Genomic DNA, 20,280 nt, shown 5'->3' with positions numbered 1-20,280 from the left:
ATCTTCATCTTCCCTCTTTCCCTGCAGTTAGATCAGAGTGTAGCTGCCTAACCCCCAGATGACAAAGGCCCAGGTTCATACATTTATAGACTTCAGTGGCTGCCGGACTTCACACCTAGTCAGTCTCTGCTTTCTCTGAGATCCACACCAACCCAGTCTGTTTACTCCTAATCACTGGCTTCTTCACTCTCAAAGACCCAAGGACACTTCAACCATCTACTCAGGGTTCTCCTAAACAATGGCCTCTTCACTCTCAAAGACTCAAGGACAATTCAACCATCTCCTCAGGGTATCAGTGGATTAATTAGTTATTGCTGGGGTTTTTTTTTTACCTCAACTACAAGGCTTAAACTTCACCGAGGCCACCATGACCCTTCAATTCCCCACTCTAGTCAGCCCACCCCAATCCTCCCCTCCCACCACCCCTCCTCCCCACCCATCCCCATAATCCTGTCCCAGCACAGCCCCTCATCCCCCTCTCCCTGTGCCAGCCCCCGTCAACTCACTCCCATCCAAACCATCCCCACAAGCTCCCACCCACCAAACCCCTCCCTCCCAACACACACAACCTCAACCAAGTGCAGCCTGTGAAACTCCCACTCCCTCATAGGGAAGCTTCCCTTCATCCTTGACCTGTACCTGACCCAATCATTTCTCCTCCTCACCATCACTGAAACATAGCTCTCCCTAGACACACAGTCTCCCCTGCTGTTCTCTCCAGAGGTGGCCTCATCTCCTCCCACTCTAGACTCACTGGGAAAGGAGGAGGTGTTGGCTTCCTTCTTGCATCCCAGTGCTGCTTTCACATCATTCTACCTCCCCATCCCTTTCTCTCCCTTCCTTTAAAGCCTATATCATCTGCCTCTAAACACCCATTCCAGATTCTACTGCCCTCAAGGTCCCACCCTCAACTTCTTTAACAATTTTGATCCCTTTCTCACATTACTTCTCTCTTTCTCCATGCCTATACTGATCCTTAGGGACTTCAATATCCACAAAGATGTTCCTGATGACCCTTCTGTTGCTCACCTTCTATCACTCCTCAGCTCCACTGACCTCCTGCTCCACCTCGCCCACTCACCAATTTGTCACATACTTGATCTCATCATCTCTAACCACTGTTCAATCTCTACCCTTCCCAACTCTGAAATCCCTTTATCTGATCACAACCTTCTCACTTGTCTTCTTTCCCACATTTGCATTCTCTGTCCTGTTCCTGTAAATCTGTACTGCATCGCCCTGACTTGCTCCCTTTATTCACACCCACCCCCAGCACCACAGCACTTACGTACAAATCTGTAATTTATTTATATTAATGTCTGTCTCCCCACTAGACTTTAAGCTCTGTGGGCAGGGAACGTGTCAGTTTATTGTTATACTTTCCCAAGCACTAAGTACAGTGCTCTGCACTCAGTAAGTGCTTAATACAACTAAATGAATGATAAGGGGTTGGGATGTGGGGGAGGGAGAAAAATAGAGATCAGTTACCCCATGTTCTTTGCAGACAACATGCATGTAAACAGTGAATTCAGAGACTTTATTCCAGTCTCACACCCCAACCCCATTTGTCCCCAGCATGGTGCCTCTCTTGGACACAATGTCACTAGCTTGGACTTTTCTAGTGGTCCCAGTGAGGAATTCAGTGCACAAATACCAATCACTTAGTCATCTCAGGAGTGAAGTGGAGCCAAGGTTATTCTCCCTAATTTAGAGGGGGGCAGTGGAGAGGGGAGAGAGGCAAGAAAATGGGAAGGACTGGGCTCAAGGACACTCAATAAGTCACAGCCACAGGCAAAAATGAAATTCAGGCAGTGGACCCCCCCAGTGTCCCCATTTAATCAAAGCAAATCCCTTCTGATTTACTCTTAATTGGGCAAAACTTTTCAAATCCCCGGTACTTGGGGAAGAAGAATGGCCTAGTGGAAAGAGCATAGAACTGGAAGTCAAGGGACCTGGGTTCTAATCCCTGGTCAACCTGGGCAAGTCATTTCTCTGGACCTGTGCTTCCTTATCTGTAAAATGGGGATTAAATACCTGTTCAATGCTTCTGTAAACTGTGAACCCCATGTGGGACAGGGACTGTCTAATCTGATTACCTCTTTTCCATCCCAAAGCTTAATAGTGTGCTTAACAATGATCAAAATTTTATTATTAGAATCCTCCTTTTCTGTGAGGCTTTAGACTTTTTATGTGGTAGATTCCTGGGAACCTTCATGCCCAGCACTAGAAGAAAAGTGAACACCAATACAGTTGTGTGCCAAGCTGGGACTATTTATGTCTGATGTATTAATAGTTTAATAAGGCCCATTTCAGAAAAATCTGGTCAATCTTTACTATCCTATAAATTAGAGTGGTTTGAAGTGGGCCAGCTGAAGAACTCATCAAAAATCATCAGCAGTGAAGCTTCTGAAATTCAGAAACAGGGTGAGTAGTTACTGTTCCCTTCCTTCTTTCCCCTTCTGTCACCCCAGACCCTTTCCCACCCTTTTCCTCCTCCATTTCTCCCCGATGGAGCCAACCAGTTTCTATTCCTGGGCTAGGGAGATAGCCATCAGGAATGGCATGGTCTACCCTCCCATGAGCTCTAGCGTCCTTGGCAAGAGAAGAGCCTGGGCCATTCAGAGCTCCCAGGAAGAGCAGAGTCAGGAGGGGAGGGAGGCAGAGAAGCTCCATTCTCCAAGCCCCAGAGTGACAAGGCATCAGAAGCCAGGAGGCCCAGTTGTCGCAGCCCTGCTGCTGCCTCGCTGTGCTTTGGTTAAGTTATTCCTTGCTCTAGCAGAAGTCCCCCAAACTATAGAACTATAGCTCCTAACTTGGAGTTTACGGGGGGAGGGAGGAGGGGTAGGCGTGGGAGCCAGAGGGGCAGGAGTGCTAATGAACAGACTAGGATGTATGAATGCCTAAACTCCATCGGCCCTTTCAAATCTATTCAACTTCATCATCATCAATCGTATTTATTGAGTGCTTACTGTGTGCAGAGCACTGTACTAAGCGCTTGGGAAGTACAAGTTGGCAACATATAGAGACAGTCCCTACCCAACAGTGGGCTCACAGTCTAAGTTCAACTTGCCAGCACAACATCAAAATGTTGGGGGGGATGGAGAGGAGGCAGATTTCGTTCCTATTAAAACCATTTACAGAGGCGGCGTGGCCTAGTGGAAAGAGTATGGGCCTCGGAGTCAGAGGACCCGGGTTCTAATCCCAGCTCTACATGTCAGATGTGTGACCATGGGCAAGTCACTTAACTTCTCTGTGCCTCAGTTACCTCATCTACAAAATGGGGATTAAATCCTACACCCTCTTACTTAGATTGAGTCTCTTGTGGGACAGGGACTGTGTCCAACCTGATTAATATATCTACTCCAGAGCTTAGAACAACGCTGGGCACATAGTAAGCACTTTACAAGTACCGTAATCATTATTTTTATTTTAAATATGGGAAAACTGAGCCACAGAGAGGCTCTGGGATTTGCCCAAGGTAACAGTTTTTGTTTGTTTGCTTTTTTAATGGTATTTGTTAAGCACTTACTATGAGCCAGGCACCGTGCTATGCACTGGGGTAGATACAAGGTTGGATACAGTCCATGTCTTACATGGGGCTCACAGTTTTAATTCCCATTTTACAGATGAGGTAACTGAGAAACAGAGAAGTGAAGTGACTTGTCCAAGGTCACACAGTGGACAAGTGGCAGATCCGGGGTTAGAACCTGGGTCTTTCTGACTCCCGGCCCGTGATCTATCCACTGGGCCATGAGTTGGTGGTTGAGCCAGAACAAGAAGCCCTGGCTGCAGTGTCCAGATCCAATCCCATCGTATCCAGATCCAATCCCATCCACCAGATCCTGATAGTGGGGAAAGATAAGGCTGGTAATAGAGCAATCCTGCTCCCTTTATCTGAAAAGATGAGGTCATCTTCCCAGCTTTCCTTTTCTTGTGTGGCTACTGTCACTTGGCTGATTAATACAGGGCTTGCCTGATTTCAGAGCTACAGACAGAGTGCTCCTTTTGGAAAGCCACCTTTTCCTAGTTCCCACCCAAGTCATATTCCCCAGACCCGCGGGCCCTGTCGTAAGCGATTCTTTCCAGCACCAGCACAGAAGCTGGACCAGCTGCTGGGATTTCAGGACCACCAGAGGCCAAAATAATCTGCCAGTTTTGTGGGGGGTGGATAGGAGGAGAAGAAAATAATCTCAAGTTGCTTCTGGCAGGGGGAGCAGTGTGGGAAGGTCAGGCCTCTTGCTCTAAACAAACAGCCCCGATGTATCTTACAGGTGAGGGCTTCTGCTAAACTATTGAGCAGATTTGGGAGCGGAGCGTCTGCAGGCCACCCAGCTTGTGTCCAGCCTGAGCTCCAGGAGGTGCAGGCTGCAGCCACAACTCACTTGCTCTCTAGAAATAAAGGGCCAAGGGTTAGTGGGGGCGCCTCTAGGAAAATACTGTTGGGTTCCTATTGCTCAATAAATCTTTCCCAATTGCTTTTCTTAGGTGATAAGAACTAGTGAGGGGGATAATGAGGGTGAATTATTATCTGCTACTGAAGCTTCCCAAAGCCCTAATCCCCTTCTAACTCCTATGAGGGAAATCGGTATAAATGGGAACATAACATTGGTAGAGCAAACTTGAGAGGTTGGGTTTCATAGCAAGAAATCCCATTTCACAGTCTAAAATCAGGTGCCAGTATTTACTACATGTAGTTGTAATCCCCATATGTCTGCGGGGGGAGATAAGAAGGGGGCTTGGATTTACCTCTTAATCTGTCAGTTGTATTTATTGAACAATTACTTTGGACTGAACACTGTACTTGGGAGAGTACAATAGAGTGAGTGTTAATAATAGTTATTATTATGGTATTTGTTAAGCACTTACTCTGCACCAGGCACTGTTCTAAGCACTGGGGTGGATACAAGCAGGTCGGGTTGGACACAGACATAATCCCTGCCCTCATGGGCTTATCCATGTTTCCATGGATTCAAGATTTCCAACTCTTTGAAAGAAAAGCAAGGAATGCAAGATTTATATAATCTACCAAATCTGTGACATTGTTATAGTGCACCTTTCAAGAGCTTTGAACAGTACTCTGCATACAGTAAGTGCTGAATAAATAATTGACTGATAGATATAGATCATATTACGAGGTGAATGGGTTCAAGAACAGGAAAACGCGTCAGTAGAAACCAGAAAGTCCTGGATCTAGCATCCTCAAATGAACTAAAGACACATTTCCCCAACCTTCTTTTTTCTTATAAGAAATGAAAGATGCCCCAAAATTATTATTCTGTAAGATCCTAGTTGAGAGAAACCCCCTATTAACAAATGGGGAAAGACAAAATATTTGCTAAATATAAGGTGACCCATTTTAAAAAGTTATCCCCTTCCCCAGTATTGCATTCTATGAAGCTGATTTTAAGTGGGAATTTCACATGGGTTAAAAATCTCCAGTTTTGTGGCTGTGGGCATATGAGGAATACACTCAAACAGGAGCTGGTCTCTTTAGATTGCTCCCTTTCTCTTCTCATTCTGAACTCACTCCCTTGGCGGGGGAGGTTCATGTTTAATGACTACATTTAGGAAAGAAGCTTGTTGTGGCAGGGAACATGTCTACCACCTCTGTTGTATTGTACTCTCCCAAGTGCTTAGTACAGTGCTTGATTTATTTATTGAGCAAAAGGAACCCAACAGCATTTTGCTAGAAGCACCCTCACACCTTTATATAGCTGATTTCCTCTCCTATGCAATTTCACATTTCTTTGTGCCTCCAACATATTTTTACATGGATGTTCAGCTGACTCCTCAAACTCAACATGCCCAAAATTGACTGCCTCATCTTCCACCCAAAATTCTCTCCTCCACTTTGCCATCACATCATTCTCCCTGACTCCAAAGCCCACAACCTATTATTCTCAATTCTTCCCTCTTGTTCAACCCCCATATTCAGTCCGTCGCCAAATCCGTCTGCCACAGTATTTCCAGGATCCATCTGTTTCTCTCCATCCACATGGCCACACCAATTTAACTACCTTGTCAGTCTCCTTGCTGATCTTCCCGCTTCTAGGCTCTCCTCTCTCCAGCCCAGACATCACACCGCAACTTGGACCAATTTTCTAAAACGTCATTCTGCAAATCTCTCCCCTCTTCAAAAAATCTCTTGTGATTATCCACTCCTTTCTACATCAAACTGAAACTCCTGACCATTGATTTTAAAGCACTCCAGTTCTCTCTCTTACTGAGCCCCTCTCTTCCCCACCACACCCCTTCTTTCACTCTGGGCTTCTCTTAAACTAATCATCTACTCATTGTGTCCCATTCTTGTCTCTCTTGCCCACTAACCTTTTGCCCTGTCCTCCCCACTACTAGGAACTCTAACAGGACGTAGTTCTCCCAGCAACTTTGAAGTCCCTTAGGAATCACATCTCCTCCATGGGGCCTACCCTGATTAATTTTTAATCTCCTCCAACTACCACTTCAGCTCTTCCATGCCACCTAAGCACACTAGCACTCCTAATCCCCAGTACCGTTTAGGCATGAATCTTAAATATTGGATTACTTCCTCTGATTTGAAATTTATTTCAGTGTCTAACTCCTCGACTAGACTGTAAAATTTGGTTGGCAGGAAACGTGTACCTCTGTAGCACTTTGCCAAACACCCTCTAGGTGCACAGTAAGTGCTACTGATTGATTGATGGATTGATGGTCTGGGGAAGGAGGGAGTTCCAAGCCAGGGCAACAACTTAAGTGGGAAGCTTCAAGTGGGAAAGTTGAGAATGAGATATAGCCAAAACGTTGCCCTGGAAGAAATGAAGAGTGAGTTGGGAACTGGGGACTTCCTCTAGTAGGAGGAATTTAGGAGGATGGGTGAATTAAGGGAGTGTCAAGGGCAGTGTCATTATGTAATTTACAGAGCAGACAGAGGAGAACTTTAAAGTTTTAGACCACCAGGAGTCTGATTTTCCTAGTGCCATTCAGCTCTGCCAACAATTTGCTATGTTACCTTGGGCAAGTCACTTAACTTTTCTGTGCCTCAGTTCCCTCAACTCTAAAATGGGGATTCAATACCTGTTTTTCCTTATACTTAGGCTATGAGCCCCATGTGGGGCAGGGATTGTCCAACCTGATTGATTCGTATTTGTCCCAGCACTTACAACGGTACACGACAGAGTAAGTAATTAAATACCATTAAAAAAAAAACTTGCTGGTGTCATTCAAGGTATTCCTTACTGTATTTACTGAGCAACTATTCACAAATTCTGGAATCTTTTTGGTTAAATGGATGGCCAACCAATCCTGATCGAGATCCTTGACGGTGCAAAAACTAGGAATGAAAGGGCTCGTTACAGGGGTTCAGCTAATTACCTGGTAATTAGAAGCTGGGAATGCTATGCCTGAACACTTAGTAAAGTGTTTTGCACACAGTAAGTGCTCAATAAATACGATTAATTGATTGAGTCTGATTCTGAAGGGACAGAGGGACCCAAGTCTTCCATCTGAGGACAGAGACCTGAAACAAAAAAGCGGAGGAAACCCTCCCTGTTACAGGGCTTCCATCTCTTTGGTCATCTTTTCCTGAGATCCTTCCTTGACTTAGCTCTCATTTACTCTTCTCCCACTCCCTTCTGCATCACCCTTGCTCTTGGATTTGTTCCCTTTATTTACCCCCACCCCCCGCCCCACAGCACTTGTGTACGTATTCATAATTTATTTATATTAATGTCTGTCTCCCCCTCTTGACTGTAAGCATGTTTTGGGTGGGGAAATGAGTCTACCAACTCTCTTGTATTGTACTCTCCCGAGTGCTTAATTACAGTGCCCTGCATTCAGTAAGTACTCAAATATGATTGATTGAAATCACAGCGTGGCTTGATAGAAAGAGCCCGGTCTTGGGAGTCAGAGGACATGGGTTCTAATCCTGCCTCCGCCATTTGTCTGCTATATGGGCTTGGGCAAGCCACTTGATTTCCCTGTGCCTCAGTTACCTCATCTGTAAAATGGGGATTAAAACTGAGAGCCCCAAGTGGGACAACCAGATTACCTTGTATCCACCCCAGCACTTAGAACAGTGCTTGGTACATAGTAAACACTTAAATACTATAATTATCATCATCATCATCACGGGATGACTTCAGGGTTCTGGGACGGACATCCCAGCTGCCCCAGCTTATTCACTCCCATTCATCAGTCTCAAGTTGGTACTGTACTGGATGCTGGTTAGCGAGCCAGTTAATTGACATTGGAGATAGTTATGCCATGGACGGTGTACTTTGTGACGATAGTAAATGATGCCAAGAGGCGATTCCAACCTCCCTCCCCAGCACAAGGCTTTATTAATTCACCGTCAGGTGTTGCTTCACATCTCCCAGGGACAGGCGTTTAGGGAAGAGAAATGTGGAAGGGTTGGGGAAGAAAGGAGATGAATAGATTAGCAATTGTGTAACCTTGAAAAAAAAAAATCAATCTCTCTGTCCATCGGCAAATTGGGAATAAATTCTGCAAGCTGGAGGCAAGTTGGAATAGTGACATGAAATTATCTTGGGCAATACTCGTGCTGAACATACTCATGGTATTATTTCAAGGGAATTGCCCGTTGAGTTCTAGAGGGCCAGTCAGGGAAAGGAAAGGGGAAAGAGTTGTGGGCAGGGATCATCTCTTTATTGCTGGGTGGTACTTTACAAGCGTTCAGTACAGTGTTCTGCCCACAGTAAGCGCTCAATTCATTCATCCCATCATATTTATCGAGCACTTACTGTGGGCGGAGCACTGTACTAAGCTCTTGGAAAGTACAATTCGGCAACAAATAGGGACAATCCCTACCCAGCAAGGGCTCACAGTCTACAAAAGAGGGGAAAGGAGGGCAAGAGAATAATAAAAATAATGATGGTATATGTTAACTTACTTTGTGCAAACACTGTTCTAAGCACTGGGTAGATACAAAGTTATCAGGTGGTCCCACGTGGGGCTCACAGTCTTTAATCCTCATTTTACAGATGAGGCAACTGAGTCACAGAGAAGTTAAGTGACTTGCCCAAAGTCACAGAGCTGACACATGGTGGAGCGGGGATTAGAACCCACGACCTCTGACTCCCAAGCCCGTGCTCTTTCCAATAATAATAATAATATTTGTTAAGTGCTTCCTATGTGCCAAGCATTGTTCTAAGCGCTGGGGTATATACAAGGTGATCAGGTTGTCCCACAAGGGGCTCACAGTCTTAATCCCCATTTTTCAGATGAGGCAACTGAGGCCCAGAGAAGTTAAGTGACTTGCCCAAAGTCACACAGCTGACAAGTGGGGAGTGAGGATTAGAACTCACGACCTCTGATTCCCAAGCCCGGGCTCTTGCCACTAAACCACGCTGCTTCCAGCGCCTAGAACAGTGCTTGGCACATAGTAAGCGCTTAATGGATACCAGCATTATTATTCTCAAGAGAAGGATTTTAAGAGAAGCAGTGTGGCTCAGTGGAAAGAGCCTGGGCTTTGGAGTCAGAGGTCATGGGTTCAAACCCCGGCTCTTCCACTTGTCAGCTGTGTGACTTTGGGCAAGTCACTTAACTTCTCTGGGCCTCAGTTACCTCATCTGTAAAATGGGGATGAAGACTGTGAGCCCCCCATGGGACAACCTGATCACCTTGTAACCTCCCCAGCGCTTAGAACAGTGCTTTGCGCATAGTAAGTGCTTAATACCATTATTATTATTACCTTGTATCTATCCCAGCTCTTAGAACAGTGCTCTGCACATAGTAAGCGTTTAATAAGTAGAGAAGCAGCGTGGCTAAGTGGAAAGGGAATGGACTTTGGAGTCAGAGGTCATGGGTTCAAATCCCAGCTCTGCCAATTAGCTGTGTGACTTTGGGCAAGTCACTTAACTTCTCTGGGCCTCAGTTCCCTCATCTGTAAAATGAGGATTAAGACTGTGAGTCCCCCGTGGGACAACCTGATCACTATGTAACCTCTCCAGCGCTTAGAACAGTCCTTTGCACATAGTAAGCGCTTTATAAATGCCATTATTATTATTATTAAGAGGCCTTCCCAGACTGAGCCCCCTCCTTCCCCTCCCCACAACACCTGTATATATGTATATATGTTTGTACATATTTATTACTCTATTTTATTTGTACATATTTATTCTATTTATTTTATTTTGTTAATTTGTTTTGTTTTGTTGTCTGTCTCCCCCTTCTAGACTGTGAGCCTGCTGTTGGGTAGGGACCGTCTCTAGATGTTGCCAACTTGAACTTCCCAAGTGCTTAGTACAGCGCTCTGCACACAGTAAGCGTTCAATAAATATGATTGAATGAATGAATGAATTATTAAGCGCTCAATAAATACGATTGAATGAGTGAATGAATGAAGTGCTCAATAAATACGATTGAATGAGTGAATGAATTATTAAGTGCTCAATAAATACGATTGACTGACTGAATGGATTATTAAGTGCTCAATACGGTTGAATGAGTGAATGAAGGAATTATTAAGTGCTCAATAAATACGATTGAATGAATGAATGAATGAATTATTAAGCGCTCAACAAATACGATTGAATGAATGAAGCGCTCAAATACGATTGAATGAATTATTAAGTGCTCAATAAATACGATTGAATGAATGAATTATTAAGTGCTCAATAAATACAATTGAGTGAATGAATTATTAAGCGCTCAATAAATACGATTGAATGAGTGAATGAATGAATTATTAAGCGCTCAATAAATACGATTGATTGAATGAATGAATTATTAAGCGCTCAATACGGTTGAATGAGTGAATGAATGAATTATTAAGCACTCAATAAATACGATTGAATTAATTAATTAATTATTAAGCGCTCAATAAATACGATTGAATGAATGAATGAAGCGCTCGATAAATACGATTGACTGAATGAATGAATTATTAAGTCCTCGATAAATACGACTGAATGAATGAATTATTAAGCGCTTGATAAATACGATTGATTGAATGAATGAATTATTAAGCGCTCAATACGGTTGAATGAGTGAATGAATGAATTATTAAGCACTCAATAAATACGATTGAATGAATTAATTATTAAGCGCTCAATAAATACGATTGAATGAATGAAGCGCTCGATAAATACGATTGAATGAATGAATGAATTATTAAGCGCTCGATAAATACGATTGAATGAATGAATTATTAAGCACTCGGTAAATACGATTGAATGAATGATTAAGCGCTTGGTAAATACGATTGAATGAATGATTAAATGCTCAATAAATACGATTAATGAATGAATGAATTACAATCGTATTTATTGAGCGCTTAATAAATACGATTGAATGAATGAATTATTAAGCGCTCGATAAATACGATTGAATGAATGAATGAATGAATTATTCAGTGCTCAATAAATACAATTGAATGAATGAATGAATGAATGAATGAATGAATGAATGAATGAATGAAGGGCTGGCCCGCCCCCCCGCGGCGGCGGCTGGGCGGGCAGCCCGGAACACCTGGGGCAGCGCGACGGCCAATGGGAAGCGGCCCCCGGGGCCGGGCAGCCAATGGGAGGGCGGCGCGGCTCCCGGCCGCGAGGCTATAAAAGGGGCGGCCGCGGCGGAAAGCGAAAGTGGTGGCGGAGCCCCCCGGCCGAGGAGGAGGATGCTCCGAGCCCGGGACCCGCTCCCGTCCCCTTCCCCGTCCCGGCGGGCGGAGGGCGGCCGGGACCCGGGGCGTCCCCCCGGGGCGGCGGCGGCGGCGTCCGGGCTTGGCCCCCGGCCCACGGCGCTGCCCGCCCCCAAGCCGCTCACCTCCTTCCTCATCCAGGACATCCTCGGGGACGGCGCGGGGCCGGAGGAGCCGGGCCCCTCCGAGGGGCTGCCCGCGACCCCGGACCCCGACAGGCCCGCGGACGCAGGTGAGCGGCCCAATCAATCCATCGATCGTATTGATGGAGCGCTGACTGTGTGCTGAGCGCTGGACTGAGCGCTTGGGAAGGACGAGTTGGCAACGTAGAGAGACGGTCCCTACCCACCAGTGGGGCCGGGAGCTGGGGGCGGGGGGTCCGAGGACCGTCCGCGCCGACGGCACCCCGGCCCGCAGGCTAACTAGGGCCCGTTCCGGCTTCCCAAGCGCTCAGCACACAGTAAGCGCTCTAAACATACGAGGGAATGAACGAATGAATCGGCCCTTGTTGCTGAATTAGATGATAATAATAATAGCATTTGTTAAGCGCTTACTATGTGCCAAGCACTGTTGCAAAGCAAGGTTGTCCCACGGGGGGCTCACAGTCTTCATCCCCGTTTTCCAGATGAGGGAACTGAGGCCCAGAGAGGTGAAGTGACTTGCCCAAAGTCACACAGCTGGCTACTGGCAGAGCCGGGATTTGAACCCACGACCTCTGACTCCAAAGCCCGGGCTCTTTCCACTGAGCCACGCTACTCTCCAAGCGCTCAGCACACAGTAAGCGCTCTAAACGTACGAGGGAATGAACGAATGAATCGGTCCTTATTGCTGAATTGGGCTCCCCAAGCGCTCAGCACACAGTAAGCGCGCGATACATACGATGGAATGAATGAATGAATCGGTCCTTATTGCTGAATTGGACTCTCCAAGCGCTCAGCACACAGTAAGCGCTCTAAACATACGATGGAATGAATGAATGAGTCTGTCCTTATTGCTGAATTGGACTCTCCAAGCGCTCAGCACACAGTAAGTGCTCTAAACATACGATTGAATGAGTGAATCGGTCCTTATTGCTGAATTAGACTCTCCAAGCGCTCAGCACACAGTAAGCGCGCGATACATATGATGGAATGAACAAATCGGTCCTTATTGCTGAATTAGACTCTCCAGGCGCTCAGTACACAGTAAACCCTCGATACATACGATGGAATGAATGAATGAATGTCCTTATTGCTGAATTGGACTCTCCAAGCACTCAGCACACAGTAAGCGCTCGATACATACGATGGAATGAATGAATGAATCGGTCCTTATTGCTGAATTGGACTCTAAGCGCTCTAAACATACGATGGGATGAATGAATCGGTCCTTGTTGCTGAATTGGATTCTCCAAGCGTTCAGCACACAGTAAGCACTCAATACATACGATGGAATGAATGAATCGGTCCTTATTGCTGAATTGGATTCTCCAAGCGCTCAGCACACAGTAAGCGCTCAGTACATACGATGGAATGACTGAGTCTCTCCTTATTGCTGAATTGGACTTTCCAAGCGCTCAGCACACAGTAAGCGCTCGATACATACGATAGAATGAATGAATCTGTCCTTATTGCTGAATTGGACTTTCCAAGCGCTCAGCACACAGTAAGCTCTCAATACATACGACAGAATGAATGAGTCTGTCCTTATTGCTGAATTGGACTCTCCAAGCGCTCAGCACACAGTAAGCGCTCGATACATACGATGGAATGACTATCTCCTTATTGCTGAATTGGACTCTCCAAACGCTCAGCACACAGTAAGCACTCTAAACATACGATGGAATGAATGAATGAGTCTGTCCTTATTGCTGAATTGGACTCTCCAAGCGCTCAGCACACAGTAAGCGCTCGATACATGCGACAGAATGAATGAATGAGTCTGTCCTTATTAGTGAATTGGACTCTCCAAGCGCTCAGCACACAGTAAGCGCTCGATACATACGATGGAATGAATGAGTCTGTCCTTATTGCTGAATTGGACTTTCCAAGCACTCAGCACAGTAAGCGCTCCATACATACGGTGGAATGAATGCATGAATCTGTCCTTATTGCTGAATTGGACTCTCCAAGTGCTCAGCACACAGTAAGCGCTCTAAACATACGATGGAATGAGTGAATCGGTCCTTATTGCTGAATTGGACTCTCCAAGCGCTCAGCACACAGTAAGCACTCGATACATACAACAGAATGAATGAATGAGTCTGTCCTTATTGCTGAATTAGACTCTCCAAGCGCTCAGCACACAGTAAGCGCTCTAAACATACGATTGAATGAATGAATCAGTCCTTATTGCTGAATTGGACTCTCCAAGCGCTCAGCACACAGTAAGCACTCGATACATACGATGGAATGAATGAATGAATCGGTCCTTATTGCTGAATTGGATTCTCCAAGTGCTCAGCACACAGTAAGCGCTCAATACATACGATGGAATGACTGAGTCTCTCCTTATTGCTGAATTGGACTCTCCAAGCGCTCAGCACACAGTAAGCGCTCGATACATACGATGGAATGAATGAATGAATCGGTCCTTATTGCTGAATTGGGCTCCCCAAGCGCTCAGCACACAGTAAGCGCTCAATACATACGATGGAATGACTGAGTCTCTCCTTATTGCTGAATTGGACTTTCCAAGCGCTCAGCACACAGTAAGCGCTCTAAACATGCGATTGAATGAATGAATGAATCGGTCCTTATTGCTGAATTGGACTCTCCAGGCGCTCAGCACACAGTAAGCGCTCGATACATATGATGGAATGAACGAATGAATTGGTCCTTATTGCTGAATTGGACTCTCCAAACGCTCAGCACACAGTAAGCACTCGATACATACGATAGAATGAATGAGTCTGTCCTTATTGCTGAATTGGACTTTCCAAGCGCTCAGCACACAGTGAGCGCTCGATACATGCGATGGAATGAATGAATGAATCGGTCCTTATTGCTGAATTGGACTCTCCAAGCACTCAGCACACAGTAAGCGCTCAGTAAATGATGGAATGAGTGAGTCTCTCATTGCTGAATTGGACTTTCCAAGCGCTCAGCACACAGTGAGCGCTCGATACATATGATGGAATGAATGAATGAGTCTGTCCTTATTGCTGAATTGGACGTTCCAAGCGCTCAGCACACAGTAAGCGCTCGACACATATGATGGAATGAATAAATGAATCTGTCCTTATTGATGAAATGGAATTTCCAAGCGCTCAGCACACAGTAAGCACTCGATACATATGATGGAATGAATGAATGAATCTGTCCTTATTGCTGAATTGGACTTTACAAGCGCTCAGCACATAGTAAGCCCTCGATACATACGATGGAATGAATGAGTCTGTTCTTATTGCTAAATTGGACTTTCCAAGCGCTCAGCACACAGTAAGCGCTCGATACATACGAAGGAATGAATGAATGAATCTATCCTTATTGCTGAATCAGACTTCCCAAGCGCTTAGTCCAGTGCTCTGCATACAGTGAGCGCTCGATACATACGATGAAATGAATGAATGAATCTGTCATTGCTGAATTGGACTTTCCAAGCGCTCTGCACACAGTAAGCGCTCAATAAATACGATGGAATGAATCTCTCCTTATTGCCGAATTGTGCTTTCCAAGCGCTCAGCACAGCGCACTGCACACAGTAAGCGCTCAGTAAATACGGTGGAATGAATGATTGGATCTCTTTATTGCTGAATTGTACTTTCCAAGCGCTCAGCACAGCGCTCTGCACACACTAAGTGCTCAGTAAATATGATTGAAGGACTGACTTCCCAGCCGCTTCCCATGGCCCTCCCCCAACCCGCTTAGAACAATGTTTGGCACATAGAAAGCGCCTAAATACCATGATTATTATTATGGAAACACAGGTATCCTGCCGTGGACCCCCATCCAGGGGACCCCATCTCCACCTGGAAGTATGTGCAGGTTGTGGGAGTGGAATCCGGCAGGGCGAGCAGGGGGGTGGAGTTGGACTGGGCCCCCCAGGGCAGGCGCTTAACAATTAATAATAATAATAATGGCATTTATTAAGCGCTTACTATGTGCAAAGCACTGTTCTAAGCGCTGGGGAGGTTACAAGGTGATCAAGGTTGTCCCACGTGGGGCTCACAGTCTCAATCCCCACTTTACAGATGAGGTAACTGAGGCACAGAAGTTAAGTGACTTGCCCAAAGTCACACAGCTGACAATTGGTGGAGCCGGGATTCGAACCCATGACCTCTGACTCCAAAGCCCGTGCTCTTTCCACTGAGCCACGCTGCTTCTCAACGTGGGCCAACCTGATTACCTTGTATCTATCCCAGGGCTTAGAACAGCGCTTGGCACATAGTAAGCGCTTAAATACCATATTAATAATAATTTTTTTAAAACCCGTTTTCCAGATGAGGTAACAGGCACAGAGAAGTGAAGTGGCCTGCTCAGATTCTCACAGCAGACAAGTGGCGGAGTCAGTATTAGGACCCACGTCCTGTGACTCCCAAGCACATGCCCATCCCACTAAGACAACCTGCTTCTCTATTGTTATTACTATTGCTATTATTATTAATAATAATAAAGCCGGGGCTGGTTGGCAGCGGCAGCCAGACAGTTCACACTTAGAGTGGCCGATAAAAAGCTGTGTTTGGAGTTTCACCCCCGCCTGTCTCCAGGAGAGCCACTAACCGACCTTCCACGCTGGCTTTCTTCTGCTCCACTTGTTACAAAGCAGTTCAGTGCAACTCTTGAAAAACGAGATTAAGGGAAAGGAGTTGCTGGCTTGCCGCTGGGTTTTTCCCCCAGTAATTACACATCGCCCCGTAGCCTTGTCCTCCTGAATGCACTTGCTCTCCCCCGTCCCACAAGATGGAAATGGATGCCGGTGGCTATTGTACCAGACACCTTGTTCTTTAATAAATACGACTAATTATGCCAGTCAATCCCTCCCCTTTTTTTAAAAAAGGAATAAAAGCGCCCAGAGATGTCTCCAATGTGCAGATCCTCCCCCCGCCGCCCCAATCCCCAACCCTGCTCTTAAGTCATCTCACCACAAATAACTTGGGATAGCAAAGTTGCCAAACTTATAAATGGTTTTTAGAATCTTTGGTCATGTGAAAAACAAAAAAAAAAAATTCCCCACCGCCCCCCCCCAAAATAAACAAATGCATCCAGGATCACAGTGGTCTATTTGTTCACTGGCTGGAGAGATAATGGTGGATTTAATACCATTCTGTTCCGTGCTAATATGTAACTTTTCTGCCCGGCCCTCTTCTCTCCTTCTCCCAGATACCCACTTGGAGACTTATCTGTTGGACTGTGAGAACACTCCAAGCGCCTTCCCAGGCCTCCCCAAAACCCAGAAGCAGCAGAAACGGTCGCGGGCCGCCTTCTCCCACACTCAAGTCATCGAGTTAGAGAGGAAGTTCAGTCATCAGAAGTACCTGTCGGCCCCCGAGAGAGCCCACCTAGCCAAGAACCTCAAACTCACTGAAACACAAGTGAAAATATGGTTCCAGAACAGACGGTACAAGACCAAGAGAAAGCAGCTCACCTCTGACCTCGGAGACCTCGATCCGAACTCGACCCTGCCAGGTCTTAAAGAAGAGTCCTTGTCCAGGGCCGCGCTGATCTCCATGTATAACAGCTGCCCCTACTACCCCTACTTCTACTGCTTGGGAGGCTGGAGTCCCGCTTTCTGGTAACCGCAATTAAGTGGTGACTGATGGACTTGCCACCCCTGCTTCGTGCTTCAAAAGTCAAGGACGGGTGGAGGGGGCAGAGGGATGTCATACGCGCAGGGAAGGTTGTAAGCAGAAGACACTGGCGGATTAGCTGAATCTGTGATGCTGTATATTTAATATTTAAATACTTGATTCGTCCAACAGGGCAGGTTAGAAATTGAAGACTGCATCTGGTGTGTTCTTTAGTGAGGTTTAAACTCATGTTGCTCCGTTTCATTTTGAAAAATAATATTTAGTGTTTCCAGAACTGGGTTTTCCTGGTCGAGAGTTAGCTAGCATCATACTCTGATTTCTCTGTGTTCTGTTTCTCCAGCCTAAGCTCCAGTGTAAATTATAACTCTCACATTTTGTGGATGTTCTGCAGTTTGGATTAATATCTAGAAAGTCTTCTATTAGGCATGTAAGTTTTCCCAGAATGACTGGAAGTGTGAATAATGTTCCCTCCCCACCCTGAGGGAGCCCAAATGTCCTGCTTTTAGTCCCAGAATTAAACAGGAGCAGGACATTGTTGGGCTGATGGAAATTGGGAGGGGTTTTTTTCTATGTTTTTTATAGACCTCAGACCTAGAACTTAAAGTGGCCTAATTAAAATTAGCTTCATTCAAAATGATCAATTTTTTTTTCTGATTTTGCGTGATGCTATAGCACCTCATTCTTTATTCTTGACACATATCTCTGGTCTAGTTTTAATCTTTGTCAGACTATTATCAGCTCTGTAGAATTTAGCCGGTAAAAGACAACCACCCCCCTGTCTTTTGCAGCCCAACTGCCTTATTTCACAGAAGTAGAAGGAATTAGCTGTCTTTTCATCCCTCTAAAACTTAGATAGGTCCAAACCCTGAAATATTAGCGTGAACAGTGCTTTGCACATAGTAAGCGCTTAATAAATGCCATTATTATTATCTGTGGAACAATTAGCACTTTTTCATGCTTTTAAAAAATGATCTGAATCCTGTTAATAGTGAAGCTTAATCTGACCTGGGAAAGTGATATTATTTTGTTTCTGAACCTTTATACATTATACATTTTATTTAAAGAAATGGAACACCACAGTGGCTGCTACACAGAGACAGTCTATAAAACAGTTCCTAAATGAATCAGCAACAAGACTTTTGGAGGGAAAGGAACAGGAGTGGAAGGCAATAGATAAGGAGAAATTCACCAGCTCTGTGATGTCTGCTATAAGGTGACTCGGTAGGTTAGACATCCAAACACATTTTCTAGTTGGTAACTACAGGTTTCAAACAAGGGGTCATTTAGTTTGGAAGTTTTCCCACTTCCCAACTTCCCTCCTAGAAACAGGGCTCATTTGCAAGCTCTGCAAGCAAGACTGCCACAAGATGATGGGTGGTTGAGCCACTTGACAACATTGCTGAAGCCTTGGGGGAGGAACAAAATGAGTTCCAACCCTTCTCCAAATGTCACATTCATTCCCATAATATGATTGGCTTTAACTGTGTACCTGTTAAAATTGCTCCTTGATCTTTCTATATCCATTCTTTGATAGACTCCTACCCTTCTTCCAAATTTAATTCTTAATTTGGGAATTATGAAATTCTGAACATTCTATCATGATTAATGTTGGAAACAATTTTTTCAACCCCCCCCCCCCCCCCCGAAAGAAACCCTCCAAAAACAATAATCAGCACATGGTGTTCTTGACTCCCTCTAAAATGCCCTTAATCTAAATCTGTGAAAACACTATTTTGCAGTGATTAACAGTATCAAAAAAGTCACAAAGGCTGTCCCATTGAATACTTCATTTAAGAAAGCCTGTTTCAATCCAGTTCACCAAGGTTTTTGTTTTTTTTTTTCAAAAAATGTAAGTCTTATTGCCCCACTTTAACAAATTGCCTGGTTTTAAATTTTAGTGGTAGACAGCGTGTTCCTGGGTCAGGGTTTCATACACAGTAGAGCAGCAACTGTGCTGTGATCTAGTGAAAGTCAGTTCTTGACACGACTAAGCCCAATATGAAATGTTATTTTTCTATGTATATTTTGATAATTTTCAATTTTTTTGAATAAAGTGCTCTGTATTAAAAGTGATCCTGTGTGTGTATGTATAATTTCTCCACTGTTTCCTAGAGATAGGAAGTTACAATACTTGAACAAGTGGGGGAGGGCAGGAGTGACATCAAAAAAATCAAAATCCCAAGCCCTTTGTACAGTGCTCTGCGCACAGTAAGCACTCAAATGCCATCGATTTGGTAGACCTGTGAAACTTTCACACATTGCCTTTCTATTCTTTATTCCATCATTTCGTGTATTAATGCTCTCATCCCTCTCATGCTGCCCTCTATTTCTCCTCTTTTCTCTGAACCCTAAATTCTCAGTTACCCCTTCATCTTCATGCTCCCTGTGCAAACTTCCTTCCTTCCCTGTCCTCTTGGTCACCTGCCCTCTGGGGCAGCTTCCCCAAGTTTTCCCCTGCCCTTTTGTCAAACCAAAGGCTTGGAGTTGGAGACCCAGTTAGTTACTCCAGGCCTCCTTGTGGGTTTATAGATAAAACTGTGTTTACGGCGACATTCATTGGTTATATCCATGTTTGATACCAGCTTCTAGCAAATAGCTTAGGGGTGGGAGAAGAGAGTATGAAGGAGGGTGAGCCTGGGAAATCTGTAATGATTTAATAGTCACATGTTTCCTCCATCCAGGGTAACACATTTTAATTGGAATCACAACTATCAAAAATACTCTTGAAGAACTTGTTAAAAAAAAAAAGTGTCTTCGACCCTTAGCGTTTAAGTCTTTATTAAATCCCACAGCCGGAGTGCCGCACACCTGATTAGCTGAGAATCAGTGGTTTTGTCCCTCCTCCTCCAAGGAAATAGCATAAAGAATAAAAGGGCTTAATCTGGGTAAAAAGCACCATAGTTTTTTTCTAATC

The 20,280-nt window shown here is 45.0% G+C and overlaps 1 protein-coding gene across 1 annotated transcript; it reads left to right on the top strand.

The window, feature by feature from the left end:
- Positions 1-11,407: 11,407 nt before the first annotated feature.
- Positions 11,408-19,439, top strand: NKX3-1 (NK3 homeobox 1). Its single transcript, XM_038747345.1, has 2 exons — positions 11,408-11,870; positions 16,939-19,439. The coding sequence occupies exons 1-2, from the start codon at positions 11,408-11,410 to the stop codon at positions 17,352-17,354; spliced, it is 879 nt and encodes a 292-aa protein (XP_038603273.1). The 3' UTR covers positions 17,355-19,439.
- The last annotated feature ends 841 nt before the right edge of the window (positions 19,440-20,280 follow it).

This window comes from Tachyglossus aculeatus, chromosome 5, assembly GCF_015852505.1.
Source record: "Tachyglossus aculeatus isolate mTacAcu1 chromosome 5, mTacAcu1.pri, whole genome shotgun sequence".
Taxonomy (NCBI): Eukaryota; Metazoa; Chordata; class Mammalia; order Monotremata; family Tachyglossidae; genus Tachyglossus; species Tachyglossus aculeatus.
Note: the sequence above shows the minus strand (reverse complement) of the source record. Positions and strands in the feature narration are given on the sequence as shown.

Coding starts and splice junctions, on each gene's coding strand:
- NKX3-1 (XM_038747345.1), top strand. CDS start 11,408: ATGAATGAAGGGCTGGCCCGCCCCCCCGCGGCGGCGGCTGGGCGGGCA. Junction 11,871..16,938: donor CGACAGGCCCGCGGACGCAG/GTGAGCGGCCCA, acceptor TCCTTCTCCCAG/ATACCCACTTGGAGACTTAT.